This window comes from Hemicordylus capensis, chromosome 1 (genome assembly GCF_027244095.1).
Source record: "Hemicordylus capensis ecotype Gifberg chromosome 1, rHemCap1.1.pri, whole genome shotgun sequence".
Lineage (NCBI taxonomy): Eukaryota > Metazoa > Chordata > Lepidosauria > Squamata > Cordylidae > Hemicordylus > Hemicordylus capensis.
In genome coordinates this window covers 364,213,569-364,238,874 of record NC_069657.1, presented here as the reverse complement: position 1 = coordinate 364,238,874, position 25,306 = coordinate 364,213,569, and the positions used below count along the sequence as shown (strand labels likewise).

At 43.3% G+C, this 25,306-nt stretch overlaps 1 protein-coding gene across 3 annotated transcripts in view; it reads right to left on the bottom strand.

Moving 5' to 3' along the window:
• Window positions 1–10,736: 10,736 nt before the first annotated feature.
• OPRM1 (opioid receptor mu 1) overlaps window positions 10,737–25,306 on the bottom strand; it is a 49,369-nt gene continuing 34,799 nt past the window's right edge. For 2 of the 3 annotated variants that reach the window (XM_053293311.1, XM_053293325.1), the window contains exon 4: window positions 10,737–25,143. In XM_053293311.1, coding sequence (XP_053149286.1) covers window positions 25,045–25,143 — 99 coding nt within the window. In that variant the 3' untranslated portion in view covers window positions 10,737–25,044. The remainder of the gene's footprint in view (window positions 25,144–25,306) is intronic. The other variant, XM_053293318.1, reaches the window with a different exon arrangement.

Below are 25,306 nucleotides of genomic sequence, written 5' to 3'. Positions count from 1 at the left end.
GGGCAGGTAGGAGGCACCCTCCTTGTCCTTTAAAGTAATACCCCCTACACTCCCAGGAGTGCATGGAACCGGTTCCGTACACATCATGAATTATAAATTGCATATATGTGTGTTATATATGTGACTTGGTATGTAGTCTCCAGCTAGATTCACATGCTTACATGGGGGAGGAGATCTGGTCTTGCAGTAGTGAGCATGAATTGTCCCCTTTGCGAAGCAGGGTCCACCCTAGTTTGCGATTGGATGGGTGACTACATTTGAGCATTGTCCGCTGTAAGATGATTGAGCCTTAGCTCAGTGGTAGAGCATCTGCTGGCATTCAGAAGGTCCCAGGCTCAATCCCTGGCATCACCAGGTAGGGCTGGGAAAGACTGCTGCCTGAAACATTGGAGAGTCTGGGTCATTGCAGAGAGGTTCCCTGCATGGTTGCCATTGCCATATATGATACACTCTTGAGGAAAAATGTGATACATTTTTGGAGGACAAAGAGGTCTCCTCCCCACAGCACAGCCTGACCAATGCAGTCTGTTAAACTGATGAGTGCTTTAAAAGATCATAAAACAAAACACCACAGCCAGTACGTCTTGGCAATCACCTAGAAACATAAATCAGCTCCATAGATATGTTTCTTTTACAGTGGCTTTTTAAATATGAGAAACCATGAAATTATGAGTCCCTGAAAGTAGTATTTGGAACTGAATCATGGCTCTAAGCAGTGAGCAGACTGCAATTGCTCTGACTGTAGTGAGTCTGCCTATATACATGTCCCCACATAGCACAGTAAAGCTCTTAGTTCTTCACCTAAAAATTAAGACACAGTTGTGGCTCTTTACATAAGAACAGCCCTGTTGGATCAGGCCCAAAGCTGATTGGTCGGATTGGTCACTGTGGGGTCCTGTTTCCTACAGTGACCCACCAGGTGCCTCTGATAAGCCCAGAAGAAAGAGATGAGGGCACACCCTCTCTCCTCCTGTCAGGGGTGGAGCCACCATTGGGCAAACAGGTTCAAAGAACCCGGGCTGCCACCAATCAGGGGCCGCAAGTGCAGCCCCAGACATGCCCCCCACGTCTGATGTCAGATGCGGGGGCATTATTTCAGTCCCCAAAAGGGGCCGTGCGGCCCCGTTTGGAGCCCAAACCGGCCTGTGCTGTGTTGGCAGCGGAGCCAGAGCGAATCTCCCTGCCTTGCTGTCAATGCAGCAGGGCTGATCGATCTCCCTCCCAAACATGGCTGCGTGACCCCGTTCAGAAGAGAGATTGGCCTGTACTGCATTCGCAGCGCGGCCGGAACGGCTCTCCCTGCCTTTAAGGCAGGGAGAGTTGCTCCAGCCCACGCTGCTCAATGCAGCACGGGCCAATTTCCCTTCTAAACAGGGCCATGCGGCCCTGTTTGGGAGGTAGACCACATCCCCCACATCTGACGTCAGATGTGGGGGTGTGGCTAGCTGAGCCCTGCACCTGAAGTCAGATGCAGGGGGTGGGGCTAGGGGGCCACGGCAGCGGCCGCACACAGGTGGGGCTAGGGTCTGCCAACCTCCTACACTCCTGCTTCCTGTTGCTGCCCAAAGGCTACTAAGAACAGGGAACTCCCTTTTCCCAGCAAGATGCAGCCAGGCAAACAGAGAGCCCAGCTGCTGAATACAAGCAGCGCCACTTGGTGGTGCTGGCAGAGGTGCAAGGGAGGGGCAGGTGAGACCTGCCTCCCTCCTTTTAAAGTGCCCGCTTGCCCCCCACTGAAACAATTCGGCTGGGGATGCTTGAAGCCTTTCAGAGCCTCGAAACAGAAGTGTCAAAACGCTCCAAGCACATCCCTAGTCTTTACAGCTTATATAGCATGGAAATTAAGACGGGCACCGTAACTTGCAATTTCCATTCTTTTTAGAGCACGAATGAAAATGGAAAGCATCTTAGCTTTCATCAGAATCCAAAGATTTTTGGATTACTGAATTCAACTTTGTCCAGGCTCAACAAACAATTGAGGGCGATGGGGGCTGCCACTGCCTCCTGGGCCTTGGGATGAAGAACACAGCTCTATCCACTACACCATGTTGGATGCTGTGGCAGTGCCTCTAATTCAGTGGTTCCAGTTATTTTCTGCTTGTCTCTTCCTTTGCCATAAGAAGAGAGAGACTAGGACTGCATGCCAGGCAGACTGTAGCTACCAGCAGCTACCATAGACAAGTCTGAGGCTCAGTCTAGGCCAAGTGGGGGCCTACCTACCTCTCCTCCTTCTCCAACTTTCCTCAATCTGAGATCCAGCTTCTTCTTGCCCAGAGGCCTCAACACCCAACACTGTCCAGCTGGCAGTGGCCGCTTTTCCTCTCACAAGCAAAACTGTGACTGCTGTGAAAAGAGTTTCTTCACAGTTAGAAGGGGTTTTTTTTTGGGTGGGGGGTACTCCTGGAGAGCAGGGCTGTGAGGCAGGCCATACTGAGTGTGTGCTCCAAATCCCTGTTGGGTTTTTAAAAAAAAAAATTCCTAATTTTCCCTGGTAGCCAGATTTAGCATTGGGTTTATTGGGTCCTGGCCAGCTGTTTGCCCACTGCCCAGAAAGTGAAGCACACACTCTATAAATCAATTTAACATTTTATTTGAGTTACAAAAGAAATAAGGTAGAAAAGCTGATCTTTAAAAGTTTAAACATATTAAAGAATTCAGAAGGCATCTCACCAGATATGTTGAATCAGTCTGCAAATTAGTCTCAGCAACACAAAGCATAGAAGAAAAATCAAAAGTACTATAGCCAGAGCTTGAAGCCCAAAGCTAGGGGAAATGGAGAAAAAGAGGGAGAAAATCCAAAAAGGAGGAAAAATCCCTTAAAGGGGAGAAAAGTCCCCAAAAGGGGAGAAAAGTCCCTCAATCAAATCCATGGCCTAAACTGTTACGATCTCTTATCATAAAGGAGTGTCTTTCCCTCCCAAGACGATGGTTTGAGGTACTTGTTAAGTTTTGATAGTCCACATCTAATGACAAGATACCACCAATTTTTATTAGAAAGACTTAGAAAGATTTAGAACAATTGGGTATAGATCAATATTGCCTCGTATGCAAAAAAATATGAATTGCTGACTTACATAGCTTGTATATTTCTTACGTTTAAAGAAGCATAGGGTCTCATATGGTAAGTTACTTTGTAGAAAATTCTAGAAATGTACTGATAATGTCAATACAATATCAATATCTTGGTGCAACTATCCAAAGGACATTATACATTCTAGCCTGAAGAAATATGCATGAAGAATACCTCTATACTCCATAAGTGCATAAAAATATTTAGAAAAGTATTAGGGAATGTGTAGTGGATATAAATGTTTCTCGGGCACATCTCAAGTAATGTATTTAGGAATGGCTTTCATTTTAGGTCCAGGATAACCACTGGTCTGCTAATAATTCTACTAAAGGATTTGTGGGTTTAATAAAATGCCACTCCTTATCTGGCACCCTTGTAGTTTTAGGAGGGTGGGGTTGTGCTTTGTCAGGGGGAAATGGGACATCTGCACAACTATCCTGGCCACAAGTGCAGCATAGCCAATTGGCTGGGGCAGCCTGGTTGTAGAGGGTGGCCCCGGCCAGGGCTGAAGTAGTCTGTGCTCACTTGTCCCCTGTTTGCCCATGTGCCTGATGCTCATTTTAGATTCCTGATGGTTGCCAGTTTGGGGCCAAGAAGGATAAAAAAAACACACACCACTTCACTTAATTGGCATTTGGTGAGGATTTTTCACCAGCTTCTTCCTGAGTTTACTGGGTGTTGTTTGTTAAGGGTGGATGCATTTATTTAATGTAGTTTGGTCACCTTGACAGGGAAGTGCAGGTATCATGTTTCCACCCCCTTCGGTGTATTGGTGTCCAATTGGAGGTGCTATTGTAATGAAGGGAACAGCCTTTTAGGGTTTGGGGGCCTGGGGGTGTCTGGGAATGAAACTCCTTTTGGAGCTTGTCCGCGTCACCCGCTCAGAGCTTTGGGGCTCGGGGTGTGGTGAATCAGGCTGTCTTCCTTGACACGTCAAACTGTGTGGTGGTGAAGAGGCCTGGTGGTCAGGCAACCGTGACAGGCCTCTGAGCTCGATTGGCTCACCAAACTACTGGAAGCGTACATTGTCAATACAAGCTGTCTCCACTTAGGAGCCAAACCTGCATTCTAGCTTGTTGCAGAGGGATTTGCTATGTGGTTAATAAAGTGTAGCCCTGGTTCAGCCCATCACATGTGTCTTGTCTCTCATAGGTGCAAGACTTTCCCCTTGGTTATATCATGTGAATTTACATTGGTTTTTCAAAAATTATTTATTTACTCTGTTTCCAAAGTCCATTTCAGGCAGTAGTTCTGTTCTTCACCTGCCAAAGAGCTGAAGACCAAACACATACACAAAAGTGCCAGCCTAACGCCAGTATCCGGCCTTCTTGGTGTGCAAGGTTGCTGACCTAACTTTTGATGAGAATCTTTTGCTCAATGAACCTTCTCTCATAAAGTTACTGCAGAGACCCTTTCCCCACAACTCAACTCTGTGGAACTGGTCTTGTGGTACCAGGTATGACTTGTCCCCTTAGTTAAGCAGGGTCTGCTCTGATCGCATATGAATGGGAGACTTGATGTGTGAGCACTGTAAGATATTCCCCTCAGGGGATGGAGCCACTCTGGGAAGAGCAGAAGGTTCCAAGTTCCCTCCCTGGCATCTCCAAGATAGGGCTGAGAGAGACTCCTGCCTGGAATCTTGGAGAAGTTGCTGCCAGTCTGTGTAGACAATACTGAGCTAGCTGGACCTATGATTTGACTCAGTATATGGCAGCTTCCTATGTTCCTAACTCTCCTTCTGTCCATGAAGTCTGTTCTCTTACCTCACCAGCTTTCTCCCTTGTCCATTCAGTCCCACAGTACTTGCCTTTCCTTCCTTTCCTGCCTCTTTTTTGCCCTCCACCTGCTTTTCCTGCACTCAGTATTTCTCATCTATCAAACCTAAGTTTTATTCTCATAAAATGTATCCAACATAAATAAATTGAGATCCTCTCTGTTTTTGAAATTGCTGAGCTCGAGATGAAAACTAATTTGGCTTAATCATGCCTGCTTTTTTGTTGTAATTTCAAACTAGCCATGATAACTAATTAAAAAGCATTTTTGTCAAGTGATCTAATACAAATAATTTAAGGGTGTGTTGTTTTTTTTAAATGACAACTGACTCAGTGACAAAGAGGCTTTCACAATGCAGTCTTGATTTGACATTCTCTTTTCAGTTTTGAAAAATAGGGCTGGTCAAAGCTGAAGATCTATTAGAGTTTAAAACAAAAACAAAAAATTCAATCATTCTCTTTTCTAGCTTGAAGGTGTTCTTTTATCATTAGGATCATTAGAAACAGTTAAAATTGCTTGTTTATAGAGAATGTTTAATGTCCAGGCAGCAGTTTCCATACACCCTTGGCTCATCATTCTCTCCTTTTTACACACCTACCTCAAAGCATGGTATTAGTTCCTTCCCCATGGTGTGATTTCATGCAGCTGGGAAGTCTGTGTGAATATTCCTGTTGGAGCTAGGATCCTGGCAGCATCAGCTCTGAGTTGCAATGTCTCATAGTGACCACAGGCTGGGGCGGGGTTTTGGGGTCATGGATAAAAGTGCTGGACTCCTCCCCTCTTTGTTCTTTCAGTATTAGTCTCCATTTTGTCTTTCCAGACAAGGCGGTTTGTTTTGGTCTCTCTCTTCAGCCATGAGCTACAGCTGAAATAAGCTGCAGACTTTTTCACATTTGTTTGTGTTGTGGATTACAGCCTTTGTCTTAAAGCAAGATCATGTGAGGGAAAGAAATGCTGAATCATCCCTGCTGAGCGACCTGGATAGCCTTCTCCTAAAACTCTTCTGTATTATTGGTAGGTTCAAAATGCTGCCACCACCACCCCTCTTATCAATAGAGCTTGAACCAAGGTTGCCAGAACCTAAGGGGTATACTCGTGGGTCAAATGGGCCATAAGCCAGAATTTGGCTTTTTAAAAGCCAAATCTGGCCACCTAGGCTTGAACCTCCCTGGGCTTGGGGTGGAATCCCAGGGGAAACTCTCTTTTTTTTTTCTATTGGATAAGCACAAAATTTTCCATGTACAAGCCTACACATGGTGAGAAAACTGATAGCTGCTGAACATTTGAGGACATGTTTGAACCAAAGAAATCCCCCTTCACCCCCACCCCAATTTCCTGAGTTAAAAACCAACTCAGAGAGGCTTGTAAAATGAAAGGAACTAAAAAACCCCACAGTTGTATTCAATTCCTACAGACTGCTTCCGTCTGAGACTTTCTCAGCTTTTAGGTACAGTTAATAAGAATACTTAATAGGGTTACAGAAACAGGTTGCCTTAATGCACGCTTAGAGTCTTTTGCAACACCCTAGGTAGGATGGGCATAGGCTAGTGTTTCTTATTTTAATTACATTACAGGCAAACAGTAATAGAACAGTATTAGGAATATGCAAAAGTACACACACCAAAGAAATATAACATCCCTAATGCAAAGTCTGACTAAACAAACCTTTCCTTAGACGAAACTTCCCTTTTCCTTGAACTCACCAAACTCCTGATGTGAATTCAAGCTTCCTGCCATCCTGTCTTTCAAGGATCTGCAGAGTTATTCTCCTGCAGCCAACCTCCATGGCCACATGTCTTCCTGTGCAGCCTAGCTTCTTCTCCTAACAAAGAACTCCCTTCTTCTGGGCAACAGCTCTCTAGATCCTACCCACCAGGTGTGCTGACTGGCTGATCCCTGGAGTTCACCAGCCTGTCAGTCAAGACAAGGGTTCACTTCTGGTTAATTCTTTAGAGGGAAGGGAGGCTGTTCACTACAGTCTGTAAACTTTTCTTTAAATACTGTAACTGTTCATTACTCATAAACAGGAATTGCTTATGAAAGCAGTTTTATAAGAGAATGGATTGTTTGAAGTAGAATGTGTGACTGAAAAGCCAAAAATTGTGAAGGAATGCACACACAAATGATGTCTGAATTTGTGACACAGAAGGTTAGGCCGCAGAGATGCCAAAATGATATGTCAGGCTGAAAATTTTGATTTGCTAAAGGGTCTAAAAATAGCCCCCTGCAGCACAGACTGCTTTTCTTCCACACAAAGAAAGAGAAACACAGCATCCTTTGGATCTGATTCATAGTGATGTTTATGGACCTATGCAAGTTGCAGGGGAGTAACAGCAGGGGGGGGGCATGCCCTCAACTCCTGCCTGTAGGCTTCCAGAGGCATCTGGTGGGCCACTGTGTGAAACAGGATGCTGGATTAGATGGGCCATGGGCCAGATCCAGCAGGGCTGTACATCAGGAGGGAATAAATATGTTCTCACTTTCATTGATGACTGTTCTAGATACATACCTGTTGAGTGAATAGGGACAAGTACTAGAAAGACTAAAAGAATATATTACAAGAGTGAGCAACAAGTCTGGGAGAAAGCCACAGATCCTCTGCACTGAAAATGGTGGCGAGTACACTGGGAATGATGTCATAAGATTCCTAAAGGAGGAGGGCATTGAACATCATAAGACTGTTCCTTATACTCTGCAGCAAAATGAGTGACAGGAAGAAAGAACTGTTCTCTTATGGAAATGACGAGATGAATGCTTGTAGATATTGGTTAGATTACTAAATTTTGGGGAGAAGCAGTGATGACTGCTACTTACCTGCAAAACAGATTGCCAACAAAGGTCACAGGAACAACACCACATGAGTTATGGCATGGCAACAAGCCTACTTTGAGTCATATAAGAGGGTTTGGATCTAAAGCATACACCGATATAACAAAAGCCAGAAGGACCAAACTTAACTGTAGATCTGAGGAAAGAATACTTGTTGGCTATTCCATACCAAGCATGTGGAAAGAAATTGATAACTTACCTGCAACTAAAACACAAAACTGGAAGGAAGCTGTGAAAGAAGAAATGGAGTCATTGCACAAAAATAACACATGGACACTTGCAGAGCTACCTGAGGAAAGAAAGACTGTGAGGTGCTAGTGGATTTTTAAAATTAAGCAAAATGCAGAAGGAAATGTCCAGCATTACAAAGCGAGACTGGTGGCAAAGAGATTCTTGCAAATATATGGGGAAGATTATGACAAGACATTTGTTCCTGTTGCAAAACACACCTCAGTAAGAACACTCCTAAGCATTGCAGCAGCGAAGAAAATGCAAGCGGATCAAATAGACATGAAAACTGCATTTATTCATGGAGACATCAAAGAAGATATTAATATGGAGCAGCCTCCAGGATCTGTAGAACCTAGTAAAGAAAAAAATTGTATGTAAGCTGCAGAAAAGTATCTACAGACAAAAGCAGGCTGCAAGAGCCTGGAATGCCAAATTAAACCAGTTGCTAGTCAATGAAGGATTTACCCAAGGAAACGTTGAACCTTGCCTGTACTCAAGGCTCAAAGACAACAGATGGACCTATATACTTGCACTGATGATCTGATAATTTGTTATGAAAATAGAGAGGACAGCCTTGAAATAATAATGCATCTGAATAGTGAGACAGAAGTAAAAGAACTTGGGTCTGTTTCACACTATCTTGAGATACACATAGAAAGAGAAAAGGATGGAAGCTATTTGCTTAACCAAAACTAGAAAATAAATGATTTACTAGAGTATTTGGGACTTACAGAGGCCAAAGAAACAAGTACACTTATGGAAACAGGTTACCTAAAACAGAAGGAGGAAAGTGAACTTCTGCCAGACAACAGTGAGTACAGGACAGCGATTGGAAAACTTTAACATATAGCTATGATAACATGACTGGATATAACTGCATCTGTGGGAATCTTGAGTAGGAAAGTAAGCACACCCAGCAAAGATGACACCCAGTAAAGAGACTAGGGGTATGCACAAAACCGGTTTGATTCGAGTCTGAACTGGACCCGAACCAGACTGGGCCAGTTTGGTTTTACCCCCCCCCAATCAAACCCCCTTCGCGTCATGGCCTGGGTCATTACCCGACCACACAGTGGCCCATTGCACATGCATGGCGGCCTCCAAAATGGCCATAGATAAGGGGAAAGGCCCACAACGGGCTGAAGAATGCCCAAACTGGGTAATTTTTGACCTAAGGAAGGCCAGAGGGGGGTAAGTACTAAAATCATTAAAAACATTGAAATGCTTGCACACACCCCGAATGGCCTGTGTGTGTGTGTGTGTGTGTGTGTGTTGGTTTCAGTCTGGGGTCAAACAGGTGGTTCAGCTTGACCCCAATCCTTGAAAATGAACCAGTTCAACATCAAACCAGTTTGAACATTCCTAAGAGACTAGGGAGGTCCCTAAAAGGGACAATCCATCTAAAATTAAAGTTGCCTGCTAGTAAAGGTAAAGGTAAAGTGTGCCGTCAAGTTGATTTCAGCTCCTGGCACCCACAGAGCCCTGTGGTTGTCTTTGGTAGAATACAGGAGGGGTTTACTATTGCCTCCTCCTGAGCAGTATCAGCAGTATTCAGCATCTTCCTATATTGCTGCTGCCCAATATAGTAGCAGCGGAAATTTGAAAAGGCAACCTTCTGCTTGTTAGTCAAGTATTTCCCTGCTGCACCACTTAAGGTGTTTTGCCTGCTAGTAGTGGACCCAAATTAGTAGGTTATATGGATGAAGACTGGGCTGATGATTGAACAGGCAACCAGTGGTTATATATTCTTTTATGATGGTGGAGGAGTCAGTTGGTGAGCAATCAATAGTTGCTCTCTCATCTGCTGAGGCAGAATATGTATCTGCCACTCAAGCATGTCAAGAGGTGGCATGGCTGCACAAGCTAATGGCAGATTTCAACATAGACAAACCCTAACCCACTGAGATGTTCGAGGATATTCAAAACTGTATCCAGATCTCACAAATGGAAAAATTAAATTTAGAACAAAACACATTGAAACAAAATATCATTTTCTGCAGGATGCACAAGAAAAAGGACTTGTAAAATTGAAGTATTGTCTAAGTGAACAAATGGTAGCAGATGTGCTACCTAAGCCGTTGCCCAGGTATCATTTCAAAACCTTGAGAGAGAAGTTGGGACTTATAGACTGCAGCACAAACCGATGAGAAGGAGTTTTGGAGCTAGAACGCTGGCAGCCTCAGCTCTCAGGTGCAATGTCTCATAGTGACCACCAGGGAAGGGGGCGGGGTTAGGGTCATGGATAAAAGTGCTGGAACCCTCCTCTTTTTGTTCTTCCAGTGTTGGTCTCCGTTTTGTCTCTCTAGAGATGGCTGTTTGTTTTGGTCTCTCTCTTCAACCAATGAGCTACAGCTGAAATAAGCTGCAGGCTTTTCCACATTTGTTTGCAACCTTCTTTTGAAATAAACCCATGTAGTTCTTCAATACTAAAGAACTGTCTCAAAACCTCTTGCTTTGCTGCTCTCTCACCAAACTGGTTTGCTTTGCTATTTGAGGGCTGAACTGCCATTCCTACCCTACAATTCCATCCATGTGAATTACCTGAGGAAGGAAACTGAATGGTACTCCCTCTGCATGTGACACAATTCACCAGGAAGTGTTCATGGACCCACTGAAATGAGGCTCCCATTCATCTCAGTGAGGATTACTCTAAAGAACTTTCTAGTTGCCCAGTGGGCCATATCTATTTTTCATTAGCATGTTTAGCTTCACAGTCCACTGATCCACCAGTTCACTATGATGTCTGAAGCTGATCTGTGCCTCATGTTAAGTAATGCCTCTGGTGAACTAATGTGTTTCTGCCAGTGTATACAGTAAATTAATAAAAGCCATCTTTGAGTCAAGTTAATTCTTTATTAATGCAAAAAAGCAAATGTCATAATTTACTGTAAAGCAATTACACCATGAATATTCATGCCTTCTCAGTAAAGCACAGTTCAACAATGTTTGTTTATGCTTTGCCACAAGGCCTTCCCATAAATAGCTTCAATAAGGTGTGCTGAATCATGTACTGAAACTGATTCCTGTATTAAGCCAAATGATTATTTCAGATTCTTGTGCTTTGACTAACCACCAGAGAGAGGATGCAATGCAAAAAGACATTTAAAAATAATGATCTAAAGTAATCAAGAGTGTCTGTGAAAGTTGATGGATGCAAGAAACTGCAACTTCTGTTTTAATTATATCATCTTCTAGAGTACCATAATAAGTGTTTAATGAGCACTGAGTATTTAGCCTATTTAGATTTTTTATAAACTTCCAGATCTATGTTGGAACAGATTAGGATCTTTAATTGGATTGTTCTCTACCCAAGTTGTTCTTGGCGAATCCAGGTTTCCATTTGGCATTAGACAATAAATTAGATGCTTCCAATAATGTACTAAACTTGCATGTGTAATTGGTTCCTTTCTGGCAGCTACTTATGATTGAATACGGCCCAGTTAAGTAAATGAGCCTCCAAATAGCTTGGGAATATGTATCTACTGGGTTTTCAAGTTTAACCTCCAGACCAAAGACTGACACTTGTCTGTGGATTAGCTTCTTGCTGCAAATCCCTAGACTGCTTTGCCCTTCTTGATATTAGAAAGGAAGCTCTATTCTCCTCTTCCTTAACATAAGAACAGCCCCGCTGGATCAGGCCCAAGGCCTATCTAGTACAGCCCCCTATTTCATACAGTGGCCCACCAGAAGCCCCTGGGAAGCCCACAGGCAAGAGGCAAGGGCATGCCTTGTCGCTTGCTGTTGCTCCCCTGCAACTGGTATTTAGAGGCTTCTTGTCACTGAGGCTGGAGGTGGCCCAAAGACACCAGACTAGTAGCCACTAATAGACCTGTTCTCCATGAATTTGTCTAAGCCCCTTTTGAAGCCATCCCAGCTGGTGGCTATCACCATATCTTGTGGCAGAGAATTTCATAGATTAGCTATGCACTCATGGGTTCACCTAGATGATTTTGGTGCCCAAACCAGCCTTTCCACGAGGTCCCCCCACCAGGTGCCCCCCCATGAGGCCCCCCAAACCTATTTTTGGGAGGGGGTCTCCTGCTGCGGCTAATTTATGTGCCTTTTTTTAAAAAGCAAAGTCGCTGCGTGGCCGAGGGATGGCTGTGGGGGGTGGAGGCCCCCAGACATTTGGACCCCCCCCAGACCTTGGAGGCCACAGTCTGGGGCCCCAAGGTCTGGGAGTTAGAGTGCCTCTGTTTGCGCTGTTAGTTCCTTTAGCTTCAAAACCCTCCCTTTCTAACAAGAGACTCACCCTATGTTTTATAGCTGCTTCTCTCTCAAATACAGTGATCTTATATAGATTTTTACTTAGAGTTTATTCAGAAACAACTCCATTTTCTCCTTCTCCTTCTCATCCCTCTTCCTTTTGGACTCCAACCTACCCCCCCCTACCCCCCCCCCCCACACACTTTTACAGGATCCCCACTGGGAGAAACTTCTAAACAACAAAACATAAAAGATACTGGATGGAATACAACACCTTCCCAAAGGTAAGAAGCTACAGTTGCTTGCCAGTGTGGTAGCAAAGAATCACTGTGAAGAAGTCATAGGGACTGGCAGAACTGAACTGAGCTAGCTTATCTGGACAAAACGTTCACACAGTAATTTTCAAAGGCCAAATGTCAGCATCCAGATAAAAGTCCTGGTTCTCTGGTGCTCTTCATGGCTGCTCTGATTTCTGTTAATCAAGGTTCTTACTTGCCTGAAGTCCAGCTGTAAGGAGAGGCTGTACTGTGGCATCTGTGCCCTCAGTCCCGACTAGCTGGTTTAGGGTGTTACTTCTTTTGGAGGTCCTGCAATATAGAAAGGCCTTCTAAGAGACAAATAGCATTGGCTTCTCATCAGTTGTGTGCACAACTGGTTGCTTTGAACTGCTGGCTCCTCTTGCATTATTCCCTTTGCTTCTCCTGTCTGTGATTTTATTGAGCATTCATGGTTATCTTGCCTTGCAAAGTTAGGCTCTTGGACTTCTTCTTTTAGGGCAAAATCTAAGGCTGCCTCAGTGTATGTGTTCCTGGAGCCCGCCTCTCAATAGGACTGCCTCATTTTTGCTTGTTCTGGTGGCCTGATCATTTATGACGATCTTGAAGCCAATCCAATTTAGATTAGGAGCATAATTCCTGATTTGATTGTGAATGCTCTTTCCTGAGCTTCCCTAAACTGATTTGGTGTTCAGTCCAAAGGTTAGTCCTCTATGGACCTTTGGTCCAGAGACTGTACATGTCTCAGATCTTGAACTTAAGGTCACATATCTATATGCAGATGACATTCAGCTCTGTCTCACATTGTCTTGTGATACTAGGAAGTCAGTGGATGTTCTGAACCGGGGTTGGAGGCAGTGATGGGCTGGCTAGTAAACTGACATAGAATCCAGACATGATGAAGGTGCTGCTGGACAGCAGTGGAGCCAATCGGGATGAGGGAAATTGACTGGCTCTTGACTCCCCTTGAAAAAGCAAGCATGCAGTCTGGGGGTACTGCTGGACCAGCTCTTCTTTTTGATGCTCAGCTCGAGGTGGTGACCAGGGATGACTTTGCAGAGCTTCAGCTGGTGAGCCAGATAACCCTCTTTCTTGAGAAGGCAGATCTGGCCATGGTTACTCATGCCTTTTTCACACCACAGCTTGATTACTGCAACGTGCTTTATATGGGGTTGCTTTGGAAGAATATTTGGAAACTTGAGTGAAATGTGGCAGCTAGGATTCTGTCCGGAGCCACTGATTGGGAGCATATTAGAAGCATTTTGAAAGAGCTGCACGGGCTGCCAATTTGCTTCTGGATTCAGGAGGCTCAACTGTTCACACGGGACAGGGCTTTTTCTGTTATTGCCCCCAGACACTGGAATGCACCCCTGATGGATATCTGCTCCCTGGCTTCACTTGGTGCCGTTAAGAAGCAAGTAAAAACCCTGCTTTATATTCAGGCCTTTGCCCCTTAGTCAAAGTTTCTCTGTCTCATATTGTATGGTTTGTATTGACGGTGGTTTTAATGTGGTTTCATAGATTTTATTGTTGGGTTTCAACCTCATAAACTGCCTTGGGATAAATGTATGAAAGGCAGTATATACATTTAACTATACACACACAGAGAGAGAGACAGACATTCAGACTAAGTTACTTTGTTGTACTACCCAGAAGCTATTCTAAAGGACGACTCTATTTCAACAGCTGTTTCCCCTGTTTATTGATCCTTTGTTGTAGGACCAATTCACATTTTATGAAGCAAATAGGTTTGCCACTCCCAGTGAACACCTGGGATATATGAAGTGGAAAAAGAAACCATGTCTGTGAATATCTGGTGAATGCACGTATCATGGCCAATCACAGCTCACTTTTGTGTGTGTGCCTGCTGAGTGTCCCTGTGTGTTTGTTATGGATGTGTACCTCCACTACATCTGCTAAATAAAGTGTGAATCAACCTGCCCATAAAATGTTTTTCAACTGCACCTTCACAAACATTGAATTTGATCTTTATTTTAATATTGGCTTCTGAATTGATCTATTCCAGGCCTGCTCAATTTAGGCCTCCCCAGCTGTTTTTGGACCACAATTCCCATAATCCCCAGCCACAGTGGCCAGTAGCCAGGGATTATGGGAGTTATAGGCCAACATCTGCAAGAGTGCCAAAGTTGAGCAGGCCTGATCTAGACAGACACTCAGTATACTCCTCTGCATTGTAACAACCTATTTCACTCCTGCTAACTGAGCAAAGAGACATCTTTTAAAGTTGTGGATCTCTTATATTAAGCAGAAGGAGAGCAACTGTCCCTGTTCAACCCAGCATTAAAGCATCCTTCCAGTGGCTGTTGCTGATGTCCACCTTAAGTCTATTTTTAGATGGTGAGCCCTTATAGGATAGGAAACCATCTGATTTATTATTTGTTCATTTTTCTGTGTAAACTGCTTTAAGAACCTTTGTTGAAAAGCAGTATATAAGTAGTAGTAGTATTTCTTACATTTGGTGGATGCTCTTTTCTGAAATCCCTTTCAAACTTTTACTTTTGCCTTTTATTCATTTTCTGACTTCTTCCCCCACCCTTTTGATTCAGTTTGTTAAATTTTCATCCCCTTTGATTTGCTCTTTTTTCCTTTTGAAGTCTGAATTGAGCCAAATGCTGTTGCTGAGCCAAATGCTTTTGAGTTAGCTTCTCTAAGAGTTGTAGTGAGGGTTGAGGTGGGGCAGGAACTAGTTTGGTAGCCTGCTGGTTGGTGGGTATGTTCAGTTGTAATGAATCATTTTGTTCTAAAAGGAATAAGTAAAAACAGTTGATAATAAAATCAAGACTACCACCACCACCACCACCAATTATATAACAACATAAGTGTGGTCTGCCATTGGCTAATAAAAGCATGGTTTCAAAAGAGATTTGAGTCATAAGAGAAACTAAGGCACTTTTTTGTACACATATCCCTCATGCATATGGATACAAAGATCTAATGTAAACTGATGTCACTTATTTAGCTCCATCTCTGCACTCCAAATGAGGAGTTGACTTCCCTTCTTGACAAAAATATTTTTAACATGAAACAAGTACTACTTACATAATTTAACATCAAAGCAGCAATGAAAATGCAGCAGTAGACACTAAAATAAAACAAGGAAAGCAATGGGTATGATTTTCTTTACAATGCACACAAATTCACCTAAGTGCTTTTTGCTTCCTGGGTAGTTGTTGACCATTTAATTACAGCATACACTAAACAACAAGTAGAAAATGTTATACAACTGCACATTATCTGTACGATTATTACAGTAATTACAAAAAAATGGTAATTTTTTTGAAGCTGTTAATTATGCTAGTTGCTATCATAAAACAGAGATGCAGACAATGGCATTGTTAATGGAATAGGAAAATTTTATATAGTATGACTATGTACATGAAACTGCCATCTAGTTTAAAAAGAAATGTATACTTTCCCACTTGCTAATTAGGAAATCCATTTTCTAAACTGTGCCAAAAACTAATGTGTAAATACTTTGTAGGTTTAACTAGGTGAACACACACCCCTCTATTTTACATGTCTTGTTACAGAGATAATGTATACTATCTGTTATGACCAAATATAGAAAGAACCTTCAGAACAGAAGGGTCTGTTTGAATTATGTGTGTGGGACATAGCCCAGTTGGGTGGATGTGCTTTGAAAAAGTGCAACACCACCACATATTTCATGGCCAATTCTTTAGCACTGTACAAGTATTTACAATGCTATTTACAAAACTTACAAGGGTTATCTTCTTTTGATACCCAAAATTAGCATCACACAGCAGCTTGTCCAGCTGATGCTCATATGTCATCCACTTCTCCAAACAGAAAATTCTATGGTTTTGTAGTTCATATATTTGCACATGTGTAGAGAATGATGGCTTCTAAGTCAGTGCAGAATACTGATGCTCCTTTCTGTTAACATTATTTGATGAAATCTTGTTGCTAGAGAAATGGATGACTTCTAGGGGTGTGCACAATACTGGTTTGCCCAGTTCAGTTCGAGTCCAGATTGGACTCACACCTGTTTTGTGTCCCCAAACTAGAACCCTGGCTCAGCTCAAGTTCAAGCTGGTTTGGAGTTCTAAGTAAGTAAGTAAATAAATATTAAAACTCACCCAGCCTCCAGGGGGTGCTGCTGTGGCCATGCAGGGGAGTCTCAGAAGGCTCCCCTCCCCCTGCTAGCCTCCCCCCGGTCTTCTTTGACCTTCTCCCAGCTCGCAGTGGCCATTTTGAAGGCTGCTGTGCAGGCACACTGACTATTCTCACATGCCCAGGTCACAGGGGTAATAAGTAAAAAATTTTTTTACTTAGAACCCCTGAGCCGGATGGGGTTGGGATTGGCTCTAGGTTGAGCCAAACCGGGCCCTGTCCGGCTTGAGGGTGAGCCTTAAGCCAGCCTGGTTTGATGGTGAACTAGCTCGACTTTGGTTCGTATGTCCCTAATGACTTCTACATGATGACTTCAATCTCAGCTAAAAGGAAATCTTTTCTTTGTTTCTTTTCATTGAATTTTAGAGGTAGCTTAGATCTGTCTTCTTACAACAGCTATCTTGTACAATCTTTCCCACCCCCACCCCCCTGTCAATATGTGCTGGAAATATTTTTATGAAGAAAAAACATCCTGCACAACAATATACCCATACATAAAAGAATTATTTAAAACCCCTAGATACAAATGTACTAAATATACTTCTGCTCTTCTATTAAGTAATTAAGTTCTACTGTAATTTTGATTTGGTTTAGGGTAGGGCTATCTAATTCCAGGACCATACTTTGTGACAGCACGTACATTCTTGGGTGGCTATATTTTAGTGCACTGGAGAATGGATATAAAATCCTTATCTTGCCTTACTCTATTGTGAAGATATTTGATTCCAAAGCATGGAGTGGCAATTTGCCACAGAGACAAATTGTTCTGATGGATGTTAAAAGGAGGCACTCGCCTTAGGCTGGGGCAGGGGGTGGGAGTAAGAGAGGGCAAAATCAGTCTCCTGACATTCCCACAGCAAATAATGCAGCTGCGCAGCAGCACTGACTTATGCTTGCTACACAGCAGGGGACCCTGTCACTCACGGCAGTGGTGTGGGTTCAGCTTCAAGAAGTTCCAGCTGCAAGGAAAGAAATACAATGAAAAATGAGCTAATTTCTCCACTCGCAAATGCTACTTGGTGAATATGTCTGGCATTTGCTACTTCTTTCTCAGTGAATAAAGCAGAATGAAGTTATTCTGAGAAGGCAAGAATACTTCTTTTACATTATATAATGAAGCCACAAAGGTTGAGGACACTGGGCCAGTTCCAACGTAAACCATGGTGCTTCATCTCCATGGAAAATGTAACACGAGCAGCAGCTTCTAATATAACTGTGTTTTATTATACTAGTGAGCCAGTGTGAGCTAGTGGATAGTTTATACGGGCATATGTGTCAAACTATCAATGAGGTGGGTATCTGTGAGCAAGTCGTCATCTTCTAGCCTCACTTACTCCTATGCAAAATGGGAACAATAACCGCTCCCAGGACTCTTTGTGATGTTGAATGAGCTAAAGATTGTGTATCTTTAAAAGTGCCATATGAATGCAGGAGACCCTTGTTATCCACAGAGTGAATTTTCATGTATCCGCAGATGGGTCTTAGAAACCCAGTTTCTTTATACTCGGCAAGCAATATAGGTGATTTGGTGAAATATAGGTGATTTTTGCCTATCTGCAGTTCCTGAATGGCCCAGTCCGTGGCCTCCAAGGTCCAGCGGGGCCTCCTGAAGCCACCCTGCACCCGCCGTGCCAAACCTCCATTGTGTTTTAAAAAAACATTTCAGCCACTGTGTGGCCGAAGGGTGGCTGCCAAGGGGGTCATCTGAGCCATCCTTCTCCCCCACCCCCCGGCGGCTGGAGTGACGCTGGTCCTGTCCGCTCAGCCCAGCATATCTTGCTAACTGTGAGGTGTGCCTGCGCAATGGAGGGAGATCGTCGCAAGCCATGCTGCTGGGGGAGGGGAAAGGACTGCTTGGCTGATCCCCCAGTAGCCACTCCTTGGCCGCACGATGGCTGAAATCGGAAAAGCCAACAACGAAGAAGGTTCGGCGCGGCAGGCCCCTCCCAGTAGGTTTTGGGGGGCCTCACTCCGGGGGCAGCCTGGGCACCAAAATGAGCTAGGTGTGCCCTGAACACTGCCAAGTTCTGTGTGGCGGCGTGTACGATCTGCCAGGCCATGACTGCTAGGCCATTGCCTTGCATCAGCTATGCATAGTTTTTAATATAGTTGATTCTACTATTATTTTTAGTGTTCCTGTTTAGATGATTTATTTGCTATACTCTGTTTTAGCCACTGCCTTTTGTATTTTATATATTCCACATTTATATGCTTATAATTTTAATAATTTCATAGCTACTCTCTTCTTTTAAGGTTGGCAGCCTTTTAATATTATATTATAGTTTTATAGTATTAGAGTCGTAATTTTAAAGTAACATAGTTTTTTGGTTCCATAGTTTGCTTTTAATTGTGCACTATCTTATGCTGGTCTTGGAAATGTAATAAAGATGATTTGATTTGATTTATGTGAACATCCTTTGACCCTAGGTTTGAAGGAGCCCTCAGATGTCTCAGCTGCTCTTCAGGACTGAAATGATGTACGGGCTGAACCATGAGAGGGAGATAATATGGCTCTGCCACTATGGAATGAATCTGTGTGAGAGGCATCACATCTATAGATGTGCACGGGAAGCAGAAATATCACAATCCTTCAAAAGATGTACAATGGTTGATTGGAACTGACTCGTTATCTCTGAAAGAAAATTGGCTGCTCCAAGGCTAAAGGAGGAAGTCCTCTGCATACACAAACACATTTGCTTTTCAGATTTCAAAAGAGCAAAGCTTCTACAGCAGAACTTCAGTGTTTATGAACCCCTTGAAACAGAAGTGCTGCTACATAACATCAAAATGCAACTCCCCTTTTCATGCTGAAGGGTTTTCAGCCACTCTGTGCTTTTCCTACAATTGTTCACCCCCCCAGTTCTACCCATCTTCTCTTTTTATCATTTCAACAGCCCCAATGGGATTTCCATGAGAGGTTGATGATTTTTTTATTCACCTTTCCTGACTGCATGCATCAACCTTCTCATGCTGAAGCTTCAAACAGATTGGTTGGAAAAGCTCATGTCAAGCTGATAACTATTCCCTGGGTGGCTGAGGCACGAAACCAAAGGCACAAAAGAATGCCTTTGGTTGATTGCTTGCTCGGGGTTTGTCTCTAGGGTTCATATCACCAAGGTTCTCCTTTACTTGAGATCTTTACAAAAAGTTCTAAATCATGAATAGCAGTGACAGTAATTGAACTTTCTACCCAAAGATGAGAATATATGGGACAAATCTTCATCTTGTAAATCAGAAAACTTCTACTGAATTGTACAACTTTGCTGGTTTACACCAGTTGAGCTTTTGGTCTTTCTTACACATCCCAAAATACCAAAGATAAATATTAACCACATACCCACCCACACATGCATGGAATACATTACATATCAAGCACAGATTGCTGACTGTTTCTCTTCTAAGGGGGTCCTATATAGACTACTGGTAGACAAATTAGGTTTTCATTTAATTGTATTACTTAGCATTTCTATGCTAAGTGTTTTGAGTGTTCAAAGCATTTAACATGAATGAGCTTGTAATCCTTAACAGCCCAGTAAGATAACAGTTATTCTCCCTGTACTGTAGCTGGGGCGGAGGGTGGTGGTGGCTTCTCTAAGGTCACCTAGTTAGTTAACAGCAGAGATGAGATTGGACTCTTTACTACTACAATACACTAGTTCTCCCTCTTTATTTATTTTTTGAAGCCATTGATTAAAAGCTATTTGAAGTCAGACCAGTTTTTGTAAGTTGACTGCATCCTATAAGACTACTTACAGCTCCAACCTTCTGCACAGTTAGGCTGCTAAAATCCTATTGTTTTCAACTGTACTTAAACATCCTCACTGTGAAGGCAACAGCAACCTAAATCTACCACTTATGTGCAAAAATATGCACTTCTGAGACTCTATTTTAAAAGTTTAAAAGCTTGGGTGGGGGGACCCAGACAAATGCAACAGAAATATCAAACAGTTCCTCCCCTTTCCCTCATCTCCTAGGAAGTTGTTAAATTTCTGTGGGCTGACATGATGCACAGCGTTATGGAGCTGTAACACCGTGGCCTGGGGATGCTGCAGACTCCTAAGGAAGCCCCAATGCTGTTAAGAACAGGCAGGAGTGCAAGCAGCTCTTCTGCAGTTTCCCCCATTCATAAAAATGGGGAGAACTGTAGAAGCACGGCTTGTGCTATTGCCCATTCTTGACAGCTTCAGGGCTGCATTAGGGGTCTGCTGCAGCCCCAAAGGGTGCAACACTATGGCTCTGTAACATTGCACATCATGTCAGCCAGTGGTTTTTTGTTTTTTTTTAAATTGGCTATATCAATAACATTTACAGCAAGCTGAAAGAATATAGCCCTAGAACCATCCCCCACTCCCGATATTTGATGATTCTGCTCACTTTGGTAGCAGCATGTGAATAAAGCCCAAAACCTGAATGTATTTACATGTTTTGTTAAGCCCTGACTACTGTTTTTCTGATTCCACTACAATGTGATTTTAAAAAAAACAAAAATAAAACACCCTACACCACTCTATGGCAGAGTGTCAAATTGCAGCCCTCCAGCTGTTTTTGGCCTGCAGCTCCCATAGTCCCCAGTCACAGTGGTCTGTAGCCAGGGATGATGGGTGTTGTAGGCCAAAAACAGATGGAGGGCTGCAGTTCGACACCCTTAATCTATGGCAATATCTTTGCACAGGTGCCTTGACTGAAGTACTAAATACCCATATGGTTCCGTACTTGCTATGCTTTCATCAAGGCTGATTTCTGAAGCTCTCCAAAACTAGCACTATGGCCATTGAGCCAAATGACACAACTCCATAGGAATCTCTGTCTTCCTCTGGCTGGCATCTCATGTTCCTCGCAGGGAGCATTTTGATGCAAAAATGAAGCTTTTCCCCAGCGTTGATAAATCTCTAACTGCAGAGAAACAGCATGTATTATTTTACTAGTAAATGAGTGTTAGAGATTCCATTTTAAATCTGTATTTCTATATAGGATGAAAAAAAGACTAGCTTCAATTTTGCATATCCTTCTTGAAAATGGCATCTTATTTTCCTGCTACCACTCCTTGGTTTCTTTAATGGCGAAGCAAGATATTCTTTCTTTGCATAATAAAGAGATACTGTAAATGATCTTTCCACTCCCTCTTTGCAACACATAGAAATTTAAGGGGAAAGATCAGCACTAGGCATCTGTCCCATCCCATTCAGCAATTATCCACTCGATGTTGTCTTTTGGAAATGTCTTCTTAATAGTATTTGTTAGAAAATAAATGGCAAAAATATTCATTAGCGGCATCTCAAGAGAGTACCCTGAATTTTCATGTAATTTAGGTCTCAATGTTTCCATTAGATTAAGAAGCATTTGGTTCACAGAAATTAGCATTGCTGCTGGGACAAAATGTGGATTTAAGCAGTCATTTTGAATTCTTCGATGGACATAGGAAGATTGGCAGCGGCCCTGGAACAGGATGTGAGGGTGGGTGCCATGCCCCCTGTTGCTGCCATGTTGGCCATGCCCTTTATCCCTGTGTCAGCACACGAATGCAGGCCCTGTTTGTGAGGGAGAGGAAAGAAGCACCCAGGCTAGAGAAGTCAGCACCTGCAGGCTAGATGGGCTGCATACCTCTGCCCTTTGCTGGCAAAACCTACTTCAGAGGCATGCTGGTGCAGGTGGAAGGGCTGTGGCCAGTGCAGGGTAGCATGCTCAGTGGTGGCACCCAGCGTTCTTGGCACCGGGGTGGGGGGGGGATGTGCCCAAACCAGTTCAGCACCTTAGAAGTGCTGAACTGGCTCAGGCACCCACATTTGAACTGGTTCGGCGGGGCGGGGATTGGTTCTCTTACAAAGCAGGTCCTTACCTGCTCTTCTACTGCCCTTGCACTTTTCCGGGCACCACACCCACTTCCCAAAAGGCCAGGCATGGCTGCAGCACTGCTTCCAACAGCCGGAGTGTGGTGTCGACACATTGCTCCTGAATAAAATGCCTTTCATGGTGCACTTTTAGACACAAGGTTAACTTCCGGTAGTACTGATAGTGATTGAAGCAGTCCTCTCAGATCACAGCATTCAACCCATTAACATTAACTCACTGAAAGGCCTTAATGAGATTGCCATCGTTCATGTTTTAATTATTTTTATTTCTTTTAATTGTTGGTTGTTTCTAAAAAATTTTTTAAATTTTATGTAAGCTGCCTAGAGAGCTTTTATTAGGCAGTTTATAAATCTAATAGAATAAATGAATAAATGAATGAATGAATGAATGAATGAATAAATAAATAAATAAATAAATAAATGAATAAAGATAGATAGATAGATAGATAGATAGATAGATAGATAGATAGATAGATAGATAGATAATGGCATTTCAGCTCAACCACAAAACGAGTCAAGGGTTGATGAAATAACTCATGCAAATGAGCAACATCTCTCTTGAAATATTTGTTTGCTACCATGTATGATTACTATCAGAATATAATATTAGGACATTGTCATAATTACACAAAGCCTGTCTCAATATAAAATGGATTACAGTTTGGAAATGAAGGTGCAGCTACATTTTTTATAGCAATTAAGCTGAAGGCTGCAGGCCACTGAACTAGCTTTCAAGGCAAACACTTTATGTATTGCATCTGTAGCCACCCTTTCACTGACGTACTTCAACAATTGCACCTAGATCTTAAGCAGCATAAAACTATGAGATTGGATGGAGACACATGAACCATTTTCAGGACGAAGCACTAGAGAACAGTTATAGCGATACTACAGCTGTGTACATGGCTTTAAGTTAGGGTTGCTACCTCTTAACCTGGCAACTTATGAACAGTCCAGCTGTTTGTTGCACCAGAGGGGCAAAATCAGTAGGAAACCAAGGGGCTTAAAGGGCTTCATAATGAGCACAATGCATTACATGATTTTATTTATCAAGTCTTGCATTAGAAAGCAAATTACTAATCCCTAATGGTCATTATAGCCACTTAGCCTGTGGTGATTTTTCAGTATTTACAATGGGTACGACAAACAGAATAATAGAATATATTAGAGTTGTTCTCACAGCCACAGATACCTAGGTATGAAGGGGTTAATCCAGGAACCGGTAGTCCTCCCAACCCAGAAGTTCCAAATCTGGAAAGCCCAGATCTGTTTACCCAGGTTTAAAGAGAGGTAGGACAAGAAAAGAGCTATCCTACCTTTGTCGTCTGTGAGCCAGCACTATTTAAACTGTTCCTGGGCTGCCAGCAGCCATGTTTATCATAGAGGCGCGTCTCACGATCCGTGAAACCCACTTTTGTAACAACTGTGGGGAGAGCAGGCTAAGCCCGCTCTCCCCGCAGATGAGTGGGCAGGGAGCCCTGGGTGGCCGGATCGGCCTCCCACACGGAGGCCGGCTCCGTGACGGAGCCGTGGGGTGGGGGGAGCGGGGGCCGTGCTCTGACTCAGTATATGGCAGCTTCCTATGTTTCCTATGCCCTGCGTGAGTGCGCAGGGCATACTGGGGAGACCCCCGGAGCCGGGAGGTGGCTTTTTGCCTCCTGGCTGGGGGGTCTACTCATGAGTAGGCACAGCGTGAAGGCACGCTACAGCTACTCATGATCCTAAAAAGCAGGTTTGCTGGAGTGCTCGCTCTGCAAACCTGCCTTTTAGCAGGGGTTCTCGAACGGGTTACCCGCTCAAGAACCACTGGGCTCGGCTGCGAGCCCAGTGGTTCTTACAGTCAACAAAAATCGGGCTAGCCTCTGCTAGCCCGATTTTTGTTGATCGTGAGAATCGCCCCATAGAGTTTTGTGGAAAGTGGGACCAGGGAGAGGAGAATTGTTGTACTGAGGGTTGCCTCTCTGCTGCTCCCACAATGCATTGTGGGATATGTGGAGGCCCCAGCCCCCAATTTCAGCAATGGAGAATGCCACTGCAGCAGCCGTGTAGGTATGCAAACTGCAGAGCCCAGAGAGACTTTGGTTGTCTGGGAGGCACAAAGTAGGAGTGTACCTTCCCGACGCCCTATGGTTGTGAGAACAAGCCCATTATATTTCTCAAAAAATAACTTCATTTTATTTCTTTTTTATTGTTTTAGAGCAGATTTGATGTTGCTCTTTGCTATCTCCAGAAGCTATTAAAAAAATGTTTTTGATAAATAAGTCAAAACTGTTTGTGGTTTGTTCAGACACACAATTTTGTCTTCACAAAAAAAGGGGAACAAACTTTGTCCATAATAAGTGTTCTACCTATTATGGAGAAAGCTCTCAAAAATGTATGGCCAGTCCACAACATTTATGTAGTGTTGATAGCTCTACGTTAAGGTTACCTAAACAGGGATAAGTCAAATTTGACAATCAGGTCTGAAACCCCAAATCTGCTCACAAAATAGGTTTGGAGAAGAGATTCAGATACTTCTGTTGGTTGTTTTCCGCTGCCTCTTCCCATCCATTGTATTCTTGTCAACTGTCCGCTGTCACTGTACTTGTTGCCATCATTCTTCTATCACCATTGCAATGTTCCCACCATGCATATACAATGAGTCTCTCATGTGGACCTAGTGCTTTCCAAGAAAAAGGGATACTTGCTTCTCAGAGAAGAGGAGAGTCCCCATGGAGGGTGAAGGAGAAACAAATGAATAAGATGGACTTCCCCCCTGCATTAAGAGAAAAGGGTTGTCTATTCAATTATGAAAGGGAGATTATCAGGGTGAGTTGGTGGGGGTGGGGGTGGTACTTTTTAAATAAAAGGAAAATAAATTCACAGTTTGAAAACATGCCAGTTTTTCTTCACCCCAAGGGCTGAATTCACTATGAGCA